Source organism: Gopherus flavomarginatus, chromosome 1 (assembly GCF_025201925.1).
Source record: "Gopherus flavomarginatus isolate rGopFla2 chromosome 1, rGopFla2.mat.asm, whole genome shotgun sequence".
Taxonomy (NCBI): domain Eukaryota; kingdom Metazoa; phylum Chordata; order Testudines; family Testudinidae; genus Gopherus; species Gopherus flavomarginatus.
Window position 1 is genome coordinate 216287588 of NC_066617.1, and position 19992 is coordinate 216307579.

Sequence of the window (19992 nt, forward strand, 5' to 3'; positions counted from 1 at the left end):
GCAAGTGACTGAAGTCAAAATAAAATGATAATTCGGTATGCGTTTTTTATATTTTCAAAGTGCTGTGCAAAATTAATCCACAAAATACTCCTATGAGGTGGGCAGGCATATATCAGTCCTGTTAAGGAACTACACAGTCAAAACTAGGATTGGAACTCAAGAGTTCCTGACTCCCAGTCTTGAGTTTAGACCTAAATGTCTTTTTCAAATTAGAGAGAGTTAGGGGAAGAAAAGAATGATGTTACAGTGGCTAAGTCTTTCTATGTTGTGAACAAAATAAATCACAAGAGTTACAACACTGAAAAGTCTCAGTACTCTAACTTGCAGTATTTTGTGCTGGTTGCCCATCCTGTCTCTCAAACAACAGATATTGGTGACTTCCTATTTATTAGCTATTCATTGTTTTATTATGTGCAAGAATAAAAGTAAATGTCTGTATTAACCATTTTAATGAAATGCAGCAATTCGAGAACATTACCTTGCAATTCACTTTTAATACCCATCTGCAAAATGGTGACAAGATCATGCAGATAAATTCATCTAGAAGCAGAAGGGAAAAAACGTTATTGCTCCCATGAGGAAGTGTCTCATTTACAGAATTACAAGGCTCCCTAATTGAGATAAAAATAATTGGGCTTTGTTGTTTTTAAAGCAATATTGTAAATGCCTCACTGAAACATCTTGGAAGATGTCACCATGCCTCAGTGGGTCACAGCTGAGAATACAAAATTCAGGATAGACCGCTGAGAAATAGAGCAGACTCACCCCAAACTGGTGGTTATTCTATTGTTAGATTATACCAAGCCAGTAACAAAAGTGAACTTCTGTCTCACCACACTGGTTAACAAAGAAGCCAAAAATGTCTCCTTAGGCATTCCAGCCCTTGGCTCACCACACAGACACAACTTTATGATGAGTGGTAATTGAAAACCAATTTAATCAAATATAGGGTCCTTCTAATCCCAAGGGACCAGCCACTTAGCCAGGTTAATATATAACTCAGATCTTATCCAATAATTATGTTGATGCCAATCCTTACTAACTAAAAACTAAAGGTTTAATAATATAAGAAAAGGAGAGTTATAAATGATTAATTGATCATATAGATACAAGTGATTTTTCAGTGTTCATAGATCAGGACTTACCCAAACAGGTTGGAGGTCATCAGTCCTTGTTTAGAGCTTCCTCGTTAGAAATCCAGTCTAGAGAAAATGAAGACAAAAATGGATATATGTCAGGGTCCTTATATATCCTCTGCCATGTGCATGGAATTTTGCTGTCCCAGCTAAACTCACAGCCCAGGTAAATGGAAAATTACTGGGACAAGATGAAGTCCAGGGTCATATGAGTGTATCACATGCCCTTATATGCTTTGATGACTCACAGGAGGTGGTCATTGGCCCCTCGGAAACTGATGCATCGGCAGGAGGAGCTGTCTGGGTGGGGTGAGTTTCTTCTATGGCCCACTGGGAGAGTGAAGTGTCCTTGATGGACCATCACTACATAGCTGTCTGGTACCAATGTAAATCCTGTCTGATACATGTGTTATAGTCCTGGGTAACACCTATCAGATACAAGTCCATGACCAATATTCATAACTTCAGATACAAAGATGATATCTGGATTGACATTTACATGACATATTTTGTACAAGATTTGTTGCAATTGTATAACAGTGTGTAGCAGGGTGGTTACCCCACTCCTGTCCTGAAGGGCTTAAAACAGCTCTGGGGGAAGGTTGTGGCTGGGAGCTACTAAGCTGGGCTGATTGGGAAGTGGCTGCAGCTGGGCCATGCCCCAGTCAGGCCCAGCTGGCCCCTATAAGAGGCAGTGAGCCAAGAGCTCAGAAGTCCCCCTCTGCCTGTAGAGGAAGAAGGGTCTGGCTGTAGAGTGATAGAGATAGGGTACCTGAGTGGAGTATGGTTGGGGAAAGACTGAGGAGCTCCAGCCTGGAAAGCCCCAGACCACAGCCTAGCACAAGGCCAACATCTACTGGGGGTAGCAGAGGGCAGCCCAGGGGTAGGCAAAGGCAGCAGGTCCAAACCCAACCTTGCTAGTGATGAGCAGGCTGATACTGCAGTCTGCCCCAGGGTGTAGGGCTAGACAATGACTGGCAGTAGCCATATATTGAGGCAAGGTGGTGATAAAGGGTTGGGGGTTCCCCAGGGAGGGGAGACCCAGATTGGAGGGGCACTGCCAGGGGGCAACACCCCCAGTTAAAGGGGCACTGGGGTCCTGGGAGGGACACAGGGCCAGAAGACAGGCAGATCACCAGCCTGCAGAGGGCGCTCTGGAGCTGGAAGAGCTAGTTCCCAGAAGTCATCAGCAGAAGGCGGCGCAGGGGTGAGTCTGCACCTCTACACAGTGGTGATACCAATGATGGAAATGGTCATATTCAATCACACAGCATCAAGAAGAGTCTTTCAGAATTACAGAAATGTACCAGTTATGGAGTAAAAAGGAAATGCCACCCAGTTCCAGGGGAAAAAAGATCTTAGGGACAATTTCTCATTTACATTCTGCCTACCTACAGACAGCTGCAGTTTCCAAATGGTATTTTTCACATTGATTTATTATGGAGAACTGCTATGCCCAGCTGAACAACTGTTCCGTTTTTCTACCATCAAAGTACAGCCACCACTGGGAAAAATTATTCTTCTGGTTATCAGCTGAAGTCTGTAAAATGCTCTGAGATCCTTCATGATTAAAGAAGCTCTATAACTGGAATATAAATACAAAAAGGCACTTTCTTTAGCACAGGAAACTATCTTTGGGTTTTGTGCAGTATTGTGCACACTGTCAACATGTAGTAGTAATAATAATTAATAAAAGAAAATTCTCTTTCCTGGTTGCAGGGGAGAAGAATCCTGCCCGTACAACAGGATCACTACACGAAACATGGGGTGCTATTAAAAAGATGAACTACAAAGGGAGAAGGGTTCCATAAACTTTTATGCTGCTTTGTGACATATGAAGAAGACCTGAAAGGATTTTTTCCCTACTTTCTTAAAGACTAAAAATTCAAGTTCTCTCTACCTGGAAACTCTGTTTATGACTACTGAAGGGATTATGAAATTACAAGGAAAAAAATTGAAAACTGAGGGTGAAAGATTTTTTCCTCCAGCAGCTTAAGATGTTTTAACTCCTATTTAACCCCAAGGTTTAACAGGGAAAGGCCATCTGTAAAGATCCGACCACCCCAGCCCCCAATGGAGAGATGCAAAAGTCCATACAGCATTTTTTTACGGCTTTATACAACATTTTTCATCCCTAAGATCTCAAAGTGATTTAAGAAAAGGGGCCTAAGCATCAGCTCCAGTTTTCAGTGGCGAAGATTTAAGCACAGAGAACTTAATAATTTGCCCCAAATCACACAGCTCTAACAAGTGCAGAGCCAGGAAAAGCAGCAGCCAGCCCGCCCGCCCCAGTGCCAGCCTGGTACCTTAGCCAGTAGGTCAGCGCCTGCCCCCACTGCAGCACTGGAAACCTCAGGGGTTCTCCAGCAAACCCAGGGGAGCCAGACTGGCTATTTCTTGGGGGTAAAACAGAGGCCTCCCCACACACCAGTCTCATAAGCCCTTTTCAGCCTTTACTGCCCATGGCGGGGGCTGGGGGGGATGAGACCAGCACACAAGCCCATTTGTCCCCCCCCTTTGACAGGTCACCAGAACACAGCACCAGGCAGCAGTGACCGATGGGCTTTCACCACAGACATCAGCCCCTTTACTGCTCTGCGCCCATCTACTCCAGAGCAGGGGCGGCCAGTGGGAACAGGGCGGTTCAGGAGTCTCGTCTCCGCCCCCTCCATCTGGCTGGGCCGGGGGCTCCGAAGGGCGCTCTCCCCGCGGCGCCCGGCAGGGGTCGCTGCCGCAGGAGGCCGCAGGCCGGCCGGGGAGCGGGAGGCGGAGCCGCGCGGGTCAGAGCCGCCGCCGGAGCCGGGCCATGGAGGAGTTTCACCCCCACAGCGACGAGGTGGGCGCGGCGCGCGGCGCGGGGGGGCGCCCAGCACCGGGGGCATCGCCCGGCGCCAGAGACCCGCCCGCCCCGGCCCGGCGCGAGGGAACCGGGCGGGCTTTGAGCGAGCGGCCTCGGGGGCTCCGAGCGCGGGGCTGGGCCCGGCCGGGACGTCAGGCAGGAGCCCCCCGGGGAAGGGGGTCGGCCCAGCCCTCCGGAGTCCAGCAGCGCAGAGCCCGCGCGGGCCAGAGGTGGCGCTGAGTTGTGTATCCCCGGGGGGGGGGGTCCGCCGCCTTGCGAGGGTGACTAGGCAGCAAATATGAAAAATTGGGATGGGGGCAGGGGGTAATAGGAGCCTGTATAAAACAAAGACCCAGAAATCGGGACTGTCTCTATAAAATCAGGACATCTGGTGACCCCAAACATGGCCCCGGTCCAGAAAGCCCCCTTTGCTCCTGGGCTGCGGCTGGGGCAGGAGTCACGCTGGGACACGGCTGGGGTCTAGCAGAGGTGGGAGTTGCAGGTAGCCAGATCTGTACCAGCAGCTGCTTCTTGCAACGCTCTTGATACAGAGTAGGCAGTAGTGGTTTGAAGCAGAGCTAGATACACTGTTACACCAGAAGACATAAGCTCAGTTGCTGGGGGGAATATATGAAAAAATCATCCACAAGAAGGCTACAACATCTCTGTGAAGAAGGGATGTGGGGTGGGCAAACAAGTGTTGAAGTTTCAGTTTATAAAGTTAATGCTGAATAAGTCTGCACTCCTGTTTTTTCCTCCCTGTCTTCATGTGTAAAAAGAGAATATATTCTTAGGACAATTATTGAGCTTTGAAAGAGTGCAGAGAAATTGAGAATGACAAAATGGCTTTAGAGGGAATGATTTGATTTAGGACTAGTTCCAGCAACTGGATTTGCTTGCCCAGCTTTCTGCATCATGCACAAATCCCCATTGATGTCAGTATCAAGGGTCCACCTGCACAACACAAATTACAGGATGTGGCATTTCAAGGATTAAGGGACAATCTTCCTAGAGCACAGTGTTTATATTTCAAAAATAACCTTTGAAAATCCTACAGGTTTAGTTATCAATTGATATTTATGACAAGTTTGTAACCCCCAAGCATAAATCAAAAAAATTTTTTTTAAAGAAATGCAAAAACCTTCTGGGCCCACTCTACGAACAGTAAAATGAATCACAAGATCTTATTTATTTCATTTTGCTATGCTCTTTCCCAGCCAGAGAAGAAGAATTAAACTGTCCAGATTTAGTCTATTCAACCCTGCCTCTCCACTTCTAGGAACCACTAGAGCACAGCAAAAATGACAAGAATTAGTACTTTCTCATTGGGTAGGTTGCTTGTGTATCTTGGTCTGTAAAGACAGCACCCAACACCAAAGTGTTGTGTATTAGGTAAGGCATGTGGGGGAGTGGAGGGAGAAAGTATCAGGTGGAATAAACTAATGGAGGGAAGGCAACAGAGAAAAAACAACAAAAAGATGAGAGGGGAAAACCAGCAGACAAATGCAGAGAAGACTGGTGATTTAAATGAAAAAAAAAAATATTCTGAATAAGTGACTTGGCATTCTAGTGCCTGTAAAAGTCAGCAGTTGTAGTACTAGGATTGCAATCCCCTGTTTTATAGTTTGTTAAAATACGTGTAAAAATAGTCAATAGGAATCCTCATTTCAGTGGGATTGGGTTCCCTATGAAGGGAGTTCAATTCAGTCTTTTGTTCTGGTGGATATTCATGATGATGTGTAAGGCGTGCCTAGAGACATGGTATAAATCTTTTAGGATAGGGAAAAATGAGTTTGGACCCTGGTATCTAGGCCTCAGCTTTTAAAATCTCTCTTTGATGGGATTCTAACACAGGGATTAATGCCAGATGGCAGCTGTGTTGTGTTGAAGAATGGAGGTATTTTTAAAACTACTTTTCCTCTAGTTGGGGTTTAAAATACAATTTAACTGGGTGTGGTGCTTGATCTATGCCTTTTCTAGTCGTGGTAAGGAAAACTATATCCCAAGTATTTCTTTTCTCCCCAGAATAATGTGAAATGCTATAAGTAACTGATTATACTTCTAACTTTTTAAATTATAGATGACCTTCAATGCTGAGGAAGCTCACAACATTGTTAAGGAGGTAGGCAGTGTTTAACAATTTTAGTGACTTGAATGAAATACAGTATTTAGAAAAAGCTGTGTATCACTTTCAATGATACTTTCATGCTTTTAGCATACGTGCATATTTATTTATTAAACATAATTTTGGAATTCGTTTTGAAGACAGATTTTTAATGCCTTTTTATACAAGGAAAAGTAGGCTATGATGAATAATCTGTAATATAATTTATTAAATGCAATACCATGGCAACCAGCAACTGAATAGTTCAGAGCCTATTGCTTACAGGTCCTGTGGAGTTCTGTAGGAGACAATGTATTAAAATAAGATTCCCTGAAGGACTTTGCAGACTCTGCAAGTCCTTCTCTGCATGTCTTGTCAAACTTCACATTTCAAAAATTGTTCCAGTATGCACAGCAAGCACAAAAACAATGTCAGAAACAGTTCATCTCTTTACACGACTAGCCTTTCAAGGTAAGGACAAATACTGTACGCTTTTTTTTTTTTTTGGCGCATCTGATACAGGGAATTGTCTAGCATTAATGCAGCTCTCGAAAGACTAGAAACCTTGAGAAAGCCGACTGTTGCAGAGGAGCATGTGGATCGGACACAGACTTCTCTTAGGGGAGAGTCTGATGATAGAGAATCTCCAGGTTATAGTCAGGAACAAAGGACAGAAGAGGATAATGTAAGGGCCGGATCAGATGATAAACAGTCACATAAAAAAGAACCTGGCACACCAGAAAAGGGCAGACAAATAAACAAGGACAAGTTTTTAAAGTGCTTATACTCAAATGCTAGAAGTCTAAATAATAAGATGGATGAACTAGAGTGCCTTGTAATAAAGGAGGATATTGATATAATAGGCATCACAGAAACTTGGTGGACTGAGAGAAATCAATGGGAGACAATCATTCCGGGATACAAAATATATCGGAAGGACAGAACAGGTCGTGCAGGGGGAGGAGTGGCACTATATGTGAAAGAAAATGTAAATTCAAATGAAGTAAAAATCTTAAGCAAATCCACACGTTCCATAGAATCACTGTGGATAGAAATTTCATGCTCTAATAAAAATATAACATTAGGGATCTATTATCGACCACCTGACCAGGACAGTAATAGTGATGATGAAATGCTAAGGGAAATTAGAGAGGCTATCAAAATTAAGAACCCAATAATAGTGGCGGATTTCAATTATCCCTGTATTGACTGGGAACATTTCACTTCAGGACGAAATGCAGAGATGAAATTTCTCGATACTTTAAATGACTGCTTCATGGAGCAGCTGGTATGGGAACCCACAAGGGGAGAGGCAACTCTAGATTTAATCCTGAGTGGAGCGCAGGAGCTAGTCCAAGAGGTAACTATAGCAGGACCGCTTGGAAATAGTGACCATAATACAATAACATTCAACATCCCTGTGGTGGGAAGAACACCTCAACAGCTCAACACTGTGGCATTTAATTTTAAAAGGGGGAACTATACAAAAATGAGGGGGTTAGTTAAACAAAAGTTAAAAGGTACAGTGACTAAAGTGAAATCCCTGCAAGTTGCATGGACCCTTTTTAAAGACACCATAATAGAGGCCCAACTTCAGTGTATACCCCCAATTAAGAAACATAGTAAAAGAACTGAAAAAGAGCCACCGTGGGGCTTAACAACCATGTAAAAGAAGCAGTGAGAGATAAAAAGACTTCCTTTAAAAAGTGGAAGTCAAATCCTAGTGAGGCAAATAGAAAGGAGCACAGACACTGCCAGCTTAAGTGCAAGAGTGTAATAGGAAAAGCCAAAGAGGAGTTTGAAGAACGGCTAGCCAAAAACTCCAAAGGTAGTAACAAAATGTTTTTTAAGTACATCAGAAGCAGGAAACCTGCTAAACAACCAGTGGGGCCCCTTGACGATCAAAATACAAAAGGTGCGCTTAAAGACGATAAAGTCATTGCAGAGAAACTAAATGGATTCTTTGTGTCAGTCTTCACGGCTGAGGATGTTAGGGAGATTCCCAAACCTGAACAGGCTTTTGTAGGTGACAAATCTGAGGAACTGTCACAGATTGAAGTGTCACTAGAGGAGGTTTTGGAATTAATTGATAAACTCAACATTAACAAGTCACCGGGACCTGATGGCATTCACCCAAGAGTTCTGAAAGAACTCAAATATGAAGTTGCGGAACTATTAACTAAGGTTTGTAACCTGTCCTTTAAATCAGCTTCGGTACCCAATGACTGGAAGTTAGCTAATGTAACGCCAATATTTAAAAATGGCTCTAGAGGTGATCCCGGCAATTACAGACCGGTAAGTCTAACGTCGGTACCGGGGAAATTAGTCGAAACAATAGTTAAGAATAAAATTGTCAGACACATAGAAAAACATAAACTGTTGAGCAATAGTCAACATGGCTTCTGTAAAGGGAAATTGTGTCTTACTAATCTATTAGAGTTCTTTGAAGGGGTCAACAAATGTGGACAAAGGGGATCCAGTGGACATAGTGTACTTAAATTTCCAGAAAGCCTTTGACAAGGTCCCTCACCAAAGGCTCTTATGTAAATTAAGCTGTCATGGGATAAAAGGGAAGGTCCTTTCATGGATTGAGAACTGGCTAAAAGACAGGGAAGAAAGGGTAGGAATTAATGGTAAATTTTCAAAATGGAGAGGGGTAACTAGTGGTGTTCCCCAAGGGTCAGTCCTAGGACCAATCCTATTCAATTTATTCATAAATGATCTGGAGAAAGGGGTAAACAGGTGGCAAAGTTTGCAGGTGATACTGAACTACTCAAGATTGTTAAGTCCAAAGCAGATTGTGAAGAACTTCAAAAAGATCTCACAAAACTAAGTGATTGGGCAACAAAATGGCAAATGAAATTTAATGTGGATAAATGTAAAGTGATGCATATTGGAAAAAATAACCCCAACTATACATACAATATGATGGGGGCTAATTTAGCTACAACGAGTCAGGAAAAAGATCTTGGCGTCATCGTGGATAGTTCTCTGAAGATGTCCACACAGTATGCAGAGGCGGTCAAAAAAGCAAACAAGATGTTAGGAATCATTAAAAAGGGGATAGAGAATAAGACTGAGAATATATTATTGCCCTTATATAAATCCGTGGTATGCCCACATCTCGAATACTGTGTACAGATGTGGTCTCCTCACCTCAAAAAAGATATTCTAGCACTAGAAAAGGTTCAGAAATGGGCAACTAAAATGATTAGGGGTTTGGAGAGGGCCCCATAAGAGGAAAGATTAAAGAGGCTAGGCCTCTTCAGCTTGGAAAAGAGGAGACTAAGGGGGGATATGATAGAGGTATATAAAATCATGAGTGATGTTGAGAAAGTGGATAAGGAAAAGTATTTACTTATTTCCATAATACAAGAACTAGGGGTCACCAAATGAAATTAATAGGTAGCAGGTTTAAAACAAATAAAAGGAAGTTCTTCACACAGCGCACAGTCAGCTTGTGAAACTCCTTACCTGAGGAGGTTGTGAAGGCTAGGACTATAACAATGTTTAAAAGGGAACTGGATAAATTCCTGGTGGCTAAGTCCATAAATGGCTATTAGCCAGGAAGGGTAAAGAATGGTGTCCCTAGCCTCTGTTCATCAGAGGATGGAGATGGATGGCAGAAGAGAGATCACTTGATCATTGCCTGTTAGCTTCACTCCCTCTGGGGCACCTGGCACTGGCCACTGTCGGTAGACAGATGCTGGGCTAGATGGACCTTTGGTCTGACCCGGTACGGCCGTTTTTATGAGAAGATTTCTTTTAAATAAATATTCATAAAATGGTATCAAGTTACCAACAACCCTGTCTTACTTCCTGTAAGTGTCACAATGTATAAAGGTTGATTAAAACTAGCTGAGGAGTTTGATCCTGCCCATCCTCAGGGCATAGGCCTCCTAAATAACTTAAGTGGGAGTTGAGTGTATGGGGTTTACATCACCGAGTCTAAAAAATGTACGCGGTCTCATTTAGTTATGTAGACTTTCAGATGTTAATTTTTTTACAATCTAAGATTGGTCAATATTATATTTAGTCTCAGTGTGTGAATTCACATGACTGGATTCCTTTATGATAGAGGCTGCAATTTAATTAGAAGAGATTAAATTTACAGAGAATATTTTCAGTTTTTCACCATTTTAAGTTTACACTGTTGGGTTAAACCAACGTGTATTGTTTCCATTAGATATGTTCTTTAAAGGGGTTTTTTTATGTTCCAGTAGCACTTAGGAACCCATACCGTACTTCAGAACACAAGCAGTGACACCTCAGCATTCCAGACAGCCACTGGTTCTCAGTAAGAGTAATGGGAAATTTTAGTTCCCTCACTGTGAAATAAACTCAAATGTTCACTTGACAGAATTGTTAGAACATATTCAATGGCAGAAGGTGAAGGTTGCTGGGTAGTATGTGATCCTGTTGCAGAATGTTGAGTTGAGCAAAACTCTAACTCTTCTGAAAACTGGGAAATACAGTTGAAGTTGTCTTAGAGTCCTTAACACTGCTCTCTTTCAGCAATGCCCCAATATACCTGGATAACAGACTTACCTTTACTCTGCCAACCCCTCAGTTGCTGAAATACACATTCTTTGCTTGCTTTCACAACTCATTCATTCTCACCCACAGAACTCCATCTGACGCTATTACAGGAAAAAGAAAAAAATGGTTGCACACGCTATGTTCCCCTGGAGCTGGCAGTAGCCAATGGGAGTTATTTGTATACACTCCAGGTGCAGTCAGTATGTTACGTGTATCTGTGCTAAATGGTGGGAGACACTCGTTGGGCCTGTTTGTAAAGGTATGTTTGGGATATGAGGATATCTGGATTATTTTGAAGTGCGTAGTAAAGCTTTGATTGTGATTTGAGGAGATCTTTGTTTTGCACCCTTTGTGCATGAGCAAAGGGAAGAGCTGCATATATACCTGCAGGATACAGTATGCATTATTTCAGTACAGAATTGCACGTTATGTACTTTGCAGGGCAAAGGGGTTTTATTACAAAGGGGAGTTGACTAAGTGTACGGGTGTAGGCCAGGATCTGGAACCTCCTGCGTCTTAAAGTGCCAAAGGCCAGTGTGAGTATTAGGGATGTAAAAGTTTAAGCAGTTAACTGGTAAGCATCAGTCTTATTGGTTTCAGTTAACAAGTAAACTCCTCTCCCGCCCCACCCCCAACCCAGGACTCCAGCCAGTGGCCGGGCCCTGCATAAAACGTGGGGCTGCCACAGCACCCCTGACATCCCTAGTTCCCTGGTTAGACATTTGACAGTGTAACCAATAAAATTTTAATCAGTTACACGGTCACCTTTTTGAACTGCTATTTACATCCCTAGTGAGTATGTGGTATGTGCATACTGAGGCATTACTTGAAGAGGGTAGATGGAATGTGGTATTGGGCAACCTTTGTCCCCCTCCCTCACTTTGTCCTTCCATAATGTTAGCTGGATTCCTGGAGACTGTAAAAGCTTGTACATTTCAACAATTCTTAGGGTGGCAGAGTAAAAGTTACACATGTTAACAAGGCATTTTGGGGCATTTCTGAAAGAGGGCACAGTTAAGGGTGAATTTCCTACTTTTCAGAAGTTTGAGTTTTGCTCCACTTAGTATTCTGCAAGGGAACGATCTGCCACCAAGTAAACTATACTAATAGAAAGTTAAAGTTTTTTACTATTGAATTTCCTAGTTTTTTGAACAGGAAGAGATATGTTGGTGGTAGGGTTAGTAGGCATTCAGGCAGTTGTACACATATCCCACAATTTGCATACTAAACCAGCCAGTCCACCACTATCTTGCCATTCCCATCCCGCCGTCCATGTGCACACCCCAGCTGGACCCCACTAGCCCTGCTTTAGCACACCTCCCCAGCCATATTCCTGACCCATTCAATACCTTTCCCCCCTGTAACCAGGCCCACTACTGTACCTAGTCTCCCCTACTTGTGGTGGTGGGAACACATCTCCCTGAAGTCTTCACCCTGGTATACAAAAGTTTCTGTTGCTGTTACTTCCCCCCACCCCCTCATAACCCAACTCATATACAGTGCCTGGAGTTAAAAACAAACCATGTTACAGTGGAATAGTGTTTGTGTTCAGGTTTCAGAATGGTTGGAAGTTGGAGTTTGTGGCAGAGCCAGTAAGAGAAATGTCTTTCTGTTCCAAAATGCAGACACTTTTATATTTTGAGAGAAAGATCCTCTGACCCCATCCAATAAAAGTACCGAATCTTCCAAAACAGTGAGGTTTCAGAGCTTGTAATATTTCTGTGCAATGCAGTAGACATTTTTTGGTCAGCCATGACCCATCCAATTTCCTGATTAATCTTCTTCCAACACTTAATAGCTTTCATCTTATTGCTGTAGCAATTATGCAGACAATTAGCCAAATCAGAAAACTATCACAGTCCCCGGACACAAATCTCTGATGTGGTCCAAATCTGCTGTTATACACTGCACGAGGTGAACATCAGGAATAAGAGCCAGATCATTTACATTCAAATGAATTGCCAGAGTCTCAGGTAGATCACAACTTCAGATCACTGGTTACACACCATAAAGTGGGCAAAACACAATGCCAGTGCAGGCTACCTGTCTCAACCCAAATCACCTGTCATGGTGTACACCTTGCTGTCTGGGAAACTCTTGCAACCTTGTGATCTGGGAATTACCTAGACTCTGCATATTGATAGCTCTGGCAACACAGTCCTTTTATCTCAGCAGTCAAGGTACCTGCACTGCTAGTTCCAAACCTCCATGCTGTGTCTTTGGAAACCACATTAAACTGCCCCAAGATCAGGAAGTTACCTCTCACTCCTTTTCTGCCCTCTCACAACTGCAGCCCCTCTTCCTGTCCCATCATTTCCTCCCTTCCCCACCCCAAAGTTTGTCTCCTCCCCACCTTGGTTAGGTTGCCTGCTGACCTAACAACAAGCACAGTAAAACCTCCCCATAAATAAAAACACATAAGACACCTTTTAGCTAGCAACATGAGTTATTAAATATTTATTGTGCAGGTATACAAAGAAAAGATCAGGTTCAGAGGAATGTGCTGACATAAATGCCCCGGGCAAGCATGAAGTAACTGCATAGAAACCCTCCTACTTTCCCCCCCCTTTATTGGTGCATGTTAGCTGTAATCCTTTCAGGCAACACATCTGTGCAAGGATACTGAACATGATTTTAAATATTCTCTCTCAGTTTGGTTTCCCATGCACCCTCTCACTTAGAGGGTACCATGCACTACCTTGATTAAACAGATTGAAACCATTCTTATCCACGTCACATCAATAGTTTGGTCCTTAGCTCTGTTAAAAAAAAAGCTAGAAACAAAAAAGGCTTTTTCCCCCCTCAAATTATTTCAAATTAGGGTCACTAACCCTACCCTGTGCCCTCCTGAGGCACACCTGCTTTCAAAACAATCTGATTAAGCATGTAGATTTTAAGAAAGCTTGTCTTTTAAACAGAAGTCATGTTGCTGTCTTAACTATTTAAAGGTCTTTTCTGCAATATATTTCTACAGACAGCCTCACTTTACCACATCAGTTGTACCTTTGAGCTAGAAAGAATATATAGTAAATAACCCAGCATCTATAGATGCTGAATTATATTTCATTTCCCAATTCAGGAACTGGTATACAGTGAGGTAAATTGTTTTCAAAATCATTATTCTAAAGATACTCAGTTGCCTTGCAAGTGCTCTGGGATTGTTTAGTAAATATTTGGAGTTACTCTATTAAACATGGTTTGTTTTGAGACATTTCATATTGATGTATCATTACTGGTGCAATTGATTTTTCTCTATTTGTAGTGCATAGAAGGGATTTTGGGCAAGGTAGATTACAATCACAACAAAGTCAATCAGTGGACTGCAACTATAGTGGAGCAATCTTTAACACATCTGGTAAAACTAGGAAAAACATACAAATACATTGGTAAGTACCAGTATCCATACTTTGCCTTATACGATTCAGATGAATAATTGCTGGGAAGAATTCGTTTTCAAGCTGGGAAGTTTAAAAACATACCCTCTTAGTTTTCTCCTGTACTGTAATCTCTCCCGTCTGTCACCAGCCTGACCCCGCCCCCCCCCCCCCAAAAAAAAAAAAAAACCCCAGCACAAGCGATTAGGAACTGAGAAAATGTCCGTATCATTTGTATGTATGCTTAATCACTTAGACATTTATATGCAACAAAACTGTGGCAGTTTTTTCATTTTTAATTGATGCTGAATGCTGATAGTGTGCTTAGCCCTGTCCATGGCATACCATAGGGACAGTCCTTTTCCAAAGGAGCTAAATCTGACAATTGTGTTTCCTGTTTCCCTTCTTTCTTTCTTTCTTTCTTTCTTTCTTTCTTTCTTTCTTTCTTTTTAAAGAGAAAGTAAAGAAAACCCAAAGTTATTACATCTGCCAAAAATTCTCATAATTTCAGAAGGTAGGTTGTATTAATCTAAATCCTTGCCAAATGGATTTTAGAAATATTTGTACTTGAGGTTTAGCGTGCAGTACACACCCTTATAGAGGATGTTCAATTGATTGCATCTTAAAGGGTAGATTGTGTCCACTGTTTTCAAGGATGCACGTGTGGAGAAGAAGTTAAAAGGGAAAAAGTACACTCTACGCCCACTTTGGCCCGTATGTGTAGGCTGGACACAGTGGCAAGGCAGATCTTTCCTTTGGGGGGTGCAAGGACTCCTTCAAGCTCTAGCTGATGCTGGCACTTGCTTCTTCAAAGGCAGCTGCACCAGGCTAAATGCTGCACCCACTTAAAAGATGTTGTAAGACTACATGCTGCTTCTACTCAGAGGAATTCCAGAAGCACCATCTGTGTCAGGCACAGTTCTTCCTGCAGCTCACACTGGGACAGTGTGCCTCCACACCAACTTGGTGAATGGCTGTGCCTTCAAGTGCAAATTAATTCTAAATATTTTAAAAGATAATTAGGGAATTTAGTCATACCAATGAGCTTTCTGGGAAAGGGGTTATTTGCATACCATTAGGGTTATGTCTACACTGCGAGCTAGAGGTGAGATTCCCCTGCTTGTGTATGTATACGTACTCATGCTAACTCTCAGAGCAGTGTATAGCGCCATAGCCACAGTAGCAGCAGCATGGCTGAGCCTGAAACCAGCCTGGCTCAGTCATGTCTCCACTGCCACTACCTGTGCTATTGCGTAGCCTAGAAGATATCTAAACAATTACCTCAAAAATGATAGATCAGTGTTAAGACACTTTCAGTAGACTTCATATTAAAAATCTTAGTATGAAGATTTTTAAAGGGAGTGTTGCATAATTGCTTTTCTTGTTTTGAGACTAGTTAAAAGGTAACTCAAGGCTTGCAGGTCAGTAAAATGGGAGCTGGTATACAACCGTGTGATATAGCAAATACATAAAGGGAAGAGGCTGCCATTCTTGTTTTGTCACTAAATGAATTAGTCTTCGCTGCATTTTCAGGCTTCCACTTCTATGTTTCATAATGGTAGTTTCATTCAGTCTGCAGATTCATCAGTTGTTTTATTAATTAAGACACTGATTTTATTACTCTGTCCTTCAGTAACCTGTGCAGTGATGCAGAAGTGTGGCGCTGGTCTCCACACAGCAAGCTCGTGCTTTTGGGATACCACAACTGATGGTAAGTTCCCTCATTCAGATTCAAGTCAAATAAAAGACAGTGAATGTGCTACCTGTTGCTAAGCTGTGCTACAAATAATATTTTTAGCAGTTTGAAGGGTTGATTACAAAAAGCCACCAGCTGGAAGCCTTGTATGCATTTTCAACAGATGCCCCCAGGATTGAATGAATAATAGATGGATGGAGAACACTGGGGTATGACAAAATTAGCAATACCAATGGAGCTATCTTCAGTTTGAAAGAAAGATTGTGTAAATTAGTCCCCATAGAAGATCTTCAATTGTAGGGATGCTGACTTAATTAGTAGTGTGTGCTCTAAATGTAAATTTGCAATTCTGAATGTCTGCCTACTTATTATAAGTGGACTGCCCTACTCTAAGAGAAGCTGGCCCAAATAAGGAATTGGCATTTGTTTTTAGCTAAAGCAGAAATAGTTTGACTAATGTTGTTATGGCTTTTATTTCTTTCCTGCAGTCAGTTGTCATGTTCCTTTATTTTATTGACTTCTGCATTATTTCCAAGTTCCCCCATTTCAGTTCACAGTGTGGTGGTGTAAGATTATTGGACTGCTTTCAAGCCTACCAAGGACTTAAAATGAGGCACCAGAATTCTGTTATAAAAAAGGTTAAAAGACTGCATTTAAAACACAAGACTGAGTTGAATCATTAGTTAGAAAATAGGTTCCAATAAATAAGTACATTCAGGTCAGAGTTTGTGTTGGGATACGTATATATTGTTGGCTTTAGAAATGTCAAAGCAGCAGCTTCTTTAGCTGATTTCCCATTATGTCCATGTAAATAAAACTACATAGTCTTATCTATGTTTTTAATGTCGTAAGTGTAGTATGAGTCTATTCTTATTTTGCCATGGAAGTTTCTTTTACATACAAAAAAGCAAAAGAGCCAAAGAGTATATAAAAGGATTTGAAAATATGGATTCATTGGCTGAACATGGAGAGAGTGGGAATTCCTTGTTGACAGGGTGGCAAGGACTGACTTAAATCAATGTTTTTAAAAACTCATTCTGAACCAGTCTTCTCTCCCTATGACTGTGCCAGGTAGGCTTTAAGCTTAAGTAACTATCAAATGCTATATGTTGTGATAGGGAAGAACAAGAAATGATTCTCTGACCTCAGGAAAATTATTAGTTCACAAGGACAAGAGGAAGTCATTAATCAGAGCTTTTCACTCCATTCTTACACCCAATATCTATTTACATTTCTCTAATCTTTAGCAGCAGAATCAAAAGTTGGAGAAAAAGCAATTTTTCTCCAGGTTATAGAGAGAACTTAATTTGTTATATTATATTGGGGTTTTTACTTTATTTAAAATTAAGTTTATTATTGAATAGTAGTATGTGTAAGTTTGATGCCGTTTTGATGGTATTAGTTTTTGTATTCTGAAGAGAAAAAGGTCAGAGTAAATTCATCTTTATGGAGAGGATTACAAATTCCTATTACATTTCCTCAAAGAAATGAGTATATGAGGGTTTTTTTAATCCTAAATTTCTGGTCTTTGGCACTGAAATGTAATAGAATTTAACAGAGAAGGCATGGTGAGCAAGCTTATTTTCTGATTATTTTTTTTTAAATTATCTTTTAGGTACCTGCACAGTGAGATGGGAAAACCGGACTATGAACTGCATTGTCAATGTTTTTGCCATTGCTGTTGTCCTGTAGCTGACTGGAGTACAAATATTAAGTTACACCAAAGCCTTTAAGATCAGAAAGTATCAAAATCTCAAAGCATATAGCCATTATATAATACTGTTTGTGCACTAAAAAAAGGTATGAACATGCTATAAAGTCCATTCCAAACAAATTCTCTCTCTTTAACTTGTGACAACTGGCTTATCTTTAGCAAATTTTAGCAATTTAAATATTCCAGATTGATGATATGTTAAACTGGAGATGTCATAATATTTATCAAATGAGAATATGGATATTTGCATCAAAAGATTACATCTGTAATGCAAGTGAAAGTAAGACTAGCATAGGTAAGCATACCTGTGCTTGCCTTAATCTAGGTAACACGATAGTATAGATGTGACTGCACTGGCTAGCTGCCCAAATACAAACCCATGAGTGAGCCCAGTTATGTACTCAGGTTGCTAGCCCATGCTGAACCTGTGCTACCATGTCTGCGCTATTGTTGTCCATACTATCTAGATTAAAAACAACACAGGCCTGCCTACCCACACTACAGTGACACCTTCACCTGCAGTGTAGACATAGGCAACTGACACTTTACTCACAGGGAAATGTAGTAATTTAATCAGCAAAAGTTAGATGAAAGGATACAAGCTTTAAGAAACAGCCAGATTAAAATACAGTTGGGAACAGACTAGGAATATATTACATTTACAATATTCCTAGTGTTGAATGATAAGTATCAGTGCCTCATATCTGATTAAACAAGGCTATTTCTATATTATGCATTGATGCTGCATGAACACTAGTTACCTGATCAAGCATAAAAAGCCCAAACAACTTATACATTTATGTTTCTCTGCTTGGGGGACAAAATGACTTCATCATGCCAAAGCATTTATTTCTTCAGTGGACTCTAGTCCTTTTAAAGGATATGATCTTTCTTCTAATACCATTTGGAACGTTGTCATTGAATTAAGTGGAAACATGATAGGGTGCACTGTTCATTAGCACTCAGTGCATATGAATATATATTTCTTAAGAGGAATTCACCAAATTATAAAACTAGTTTAATCTGACCTGGCCCTATTGGTCAGTGACAAGAAGAATGTAGGAAAACTCATGACGTGAGCACCTTGCACATTCCTGATCCAGTTTAAGTAGGTGTCTTTCCTAACAAAGGACCCAATTCTACACCCCTTGACCTCAGTAGAATCAGGTAGAGTTAAATAAATGAGTTTGTGTAGGTAGGAGATGCCTACATTTTTAAAAGGGCCTTATTTTCTCTAAGCACAAATATACGATACAGAACATATCCTTAAATTGTATTTATAAAAGTATTGCCTTTACTCCCAAGTCTAAAACTGTGTAATAAGTATAAAGTAGTAAAAAAATTAGTAACGTAGCTAAGGCCCCCATCTTGCAAACAAACAGTCACGTGTGCTCAGTTCACAGATATGAGCAATCCTATTACATGAAACAGTCACAGGATTAGTAAAATTATTTGTGTATGTAAGCAGTTGCAGGATTGGGGCTTACATTTTAGTCAATGCCTAAATTATGTAAATTGTCGAGTATTTGTACTGATCATAAAACGATCCAAGTTGTTACTGCCACTGAGTGGCTGCCTTTTTAAGTTCTGCCATATCTCAAACAACGCTTAAAAGGTTTTTCTCTTATTTACTATCTTTTCTAAAGATATGCAGTAACTATCTAATAGTTGCTATAAATCTGCTTTGCATTTTAACATGGACTTCGGAAGCACTGCTTCAATATTATGCAATCCTGATTTATTTATTTTTAATTATTTTTTATTTGGTCAAATGGCAAATATATCCTTAAAAAAAGGTTACAACAACCCTGGTTCTTCAAACTGTATTTGAAATTGCTACAAGGCTCCAAAAGTTAGATCCTGCATACATCTAGAATACACAGTGCTAGTTCACAATCCATTGCTTGACAGGCATAAATAAAATAGAATTCAGCTTTTATATGAGCACAAAGAGAATGAAGCTCTAGAATATTGCATTTGTCTAAGAGGCAGGTATAGTGTGAAAACAGTTGCATGGTGCACTGAATTTCAAATATATAGTAAGGTAAATTAAGAAAGATTATTTGGTTTAAGGCAAGATGTGGATGGATAAAAATATAGGGATAGCTGCTATCCCATTAATTTTATGAGCTTTAGCTGCCATGACTGGAATAAATATTCCTAATAGCCATTAACTTTGTTAGTCTTTTTTGCTGTACTTAAAGATACGAAGCGATATCTTATTCAGTGTAACTAGGCTTGGTGGAGTTCCACTATGGAAAAGCTCGCTAAACAGTTTTAAAATATTGATTGTTGTAAAGTTACTTCATTTTATTTCTACCAAAAATAAAGATGGTTTGCCTTGGCTGTATTTACCGTTGGTAGGATCAGCTCATCATAGATAGCAGCTTGCTACTACACTTCTTCCTCCACCTTGTATTATTTTATAAGTGAAGCATCTTGTTACAAGTGCACAGATATTTTGGAAACTATGGATCTGTCCTGGCAAGTGTCCCAAAATTCAGGGAGTAGTGCTTATTTCTAATATCCTTCCGCAACATTACATTCATCCTCTTACTGCTTTCCATACTATTTTACAAGGTAGCTTTTA

At 40.9% G+C, this 19992-nt stretch overlaps 1 protein-coding gene across 1 annotated transcript; it reads left to right on the forward strand.

Annotated features, from left to right (window-relative positions):
- The first annotated feature begins 3888 nt into the window (after positions 1-3888).
- DYNLT3 (dynein light chain Tctex-type 3) lies at positions 3889-19752 on the forward strand. Its single transcript, XM_050936747.1, has 5 exons — positions 3889-3972; positions 6056-6097; positions 13881-14004; positions 15626-15703; positions 17304-19752. Exons 1-5 carry the CDS (start codon positions 3943-3945, stop codon positions 17378-17380), a joined length of 351 nt encoding a protein of 116 aa, XP_050792704.1. The 5' UTR covers positions 3889-3942; the 3' UTR covers positions 17381-19752.
- Positions 19753-19992: the final 240 nt, after the last annotated feature.

Excerpts from the sequence above, each read along its gene's own strand:
- DYNLT3 (XM_050936747.1), top strand. The coding sequence starts at position 3,943 with ATGGAGGAGTTTCACCCCCACAGCGACGAG. Across the intron at positions 3,973-6,055 it reads TTCACCCCCACAGCGACGAG|ATGACCTTCAATGCTGAGGA; the intron begins GTGGGCGCGGCG and ends TTTAAATTATAG. Across the intron at positions 15,704-17,303 it reads TTGGGATACCACAACTGATG|GTACCTGCACAGTGAGATGG; the intron begins GTAAGTTCCCTC and ends ATTATCTTTTAG.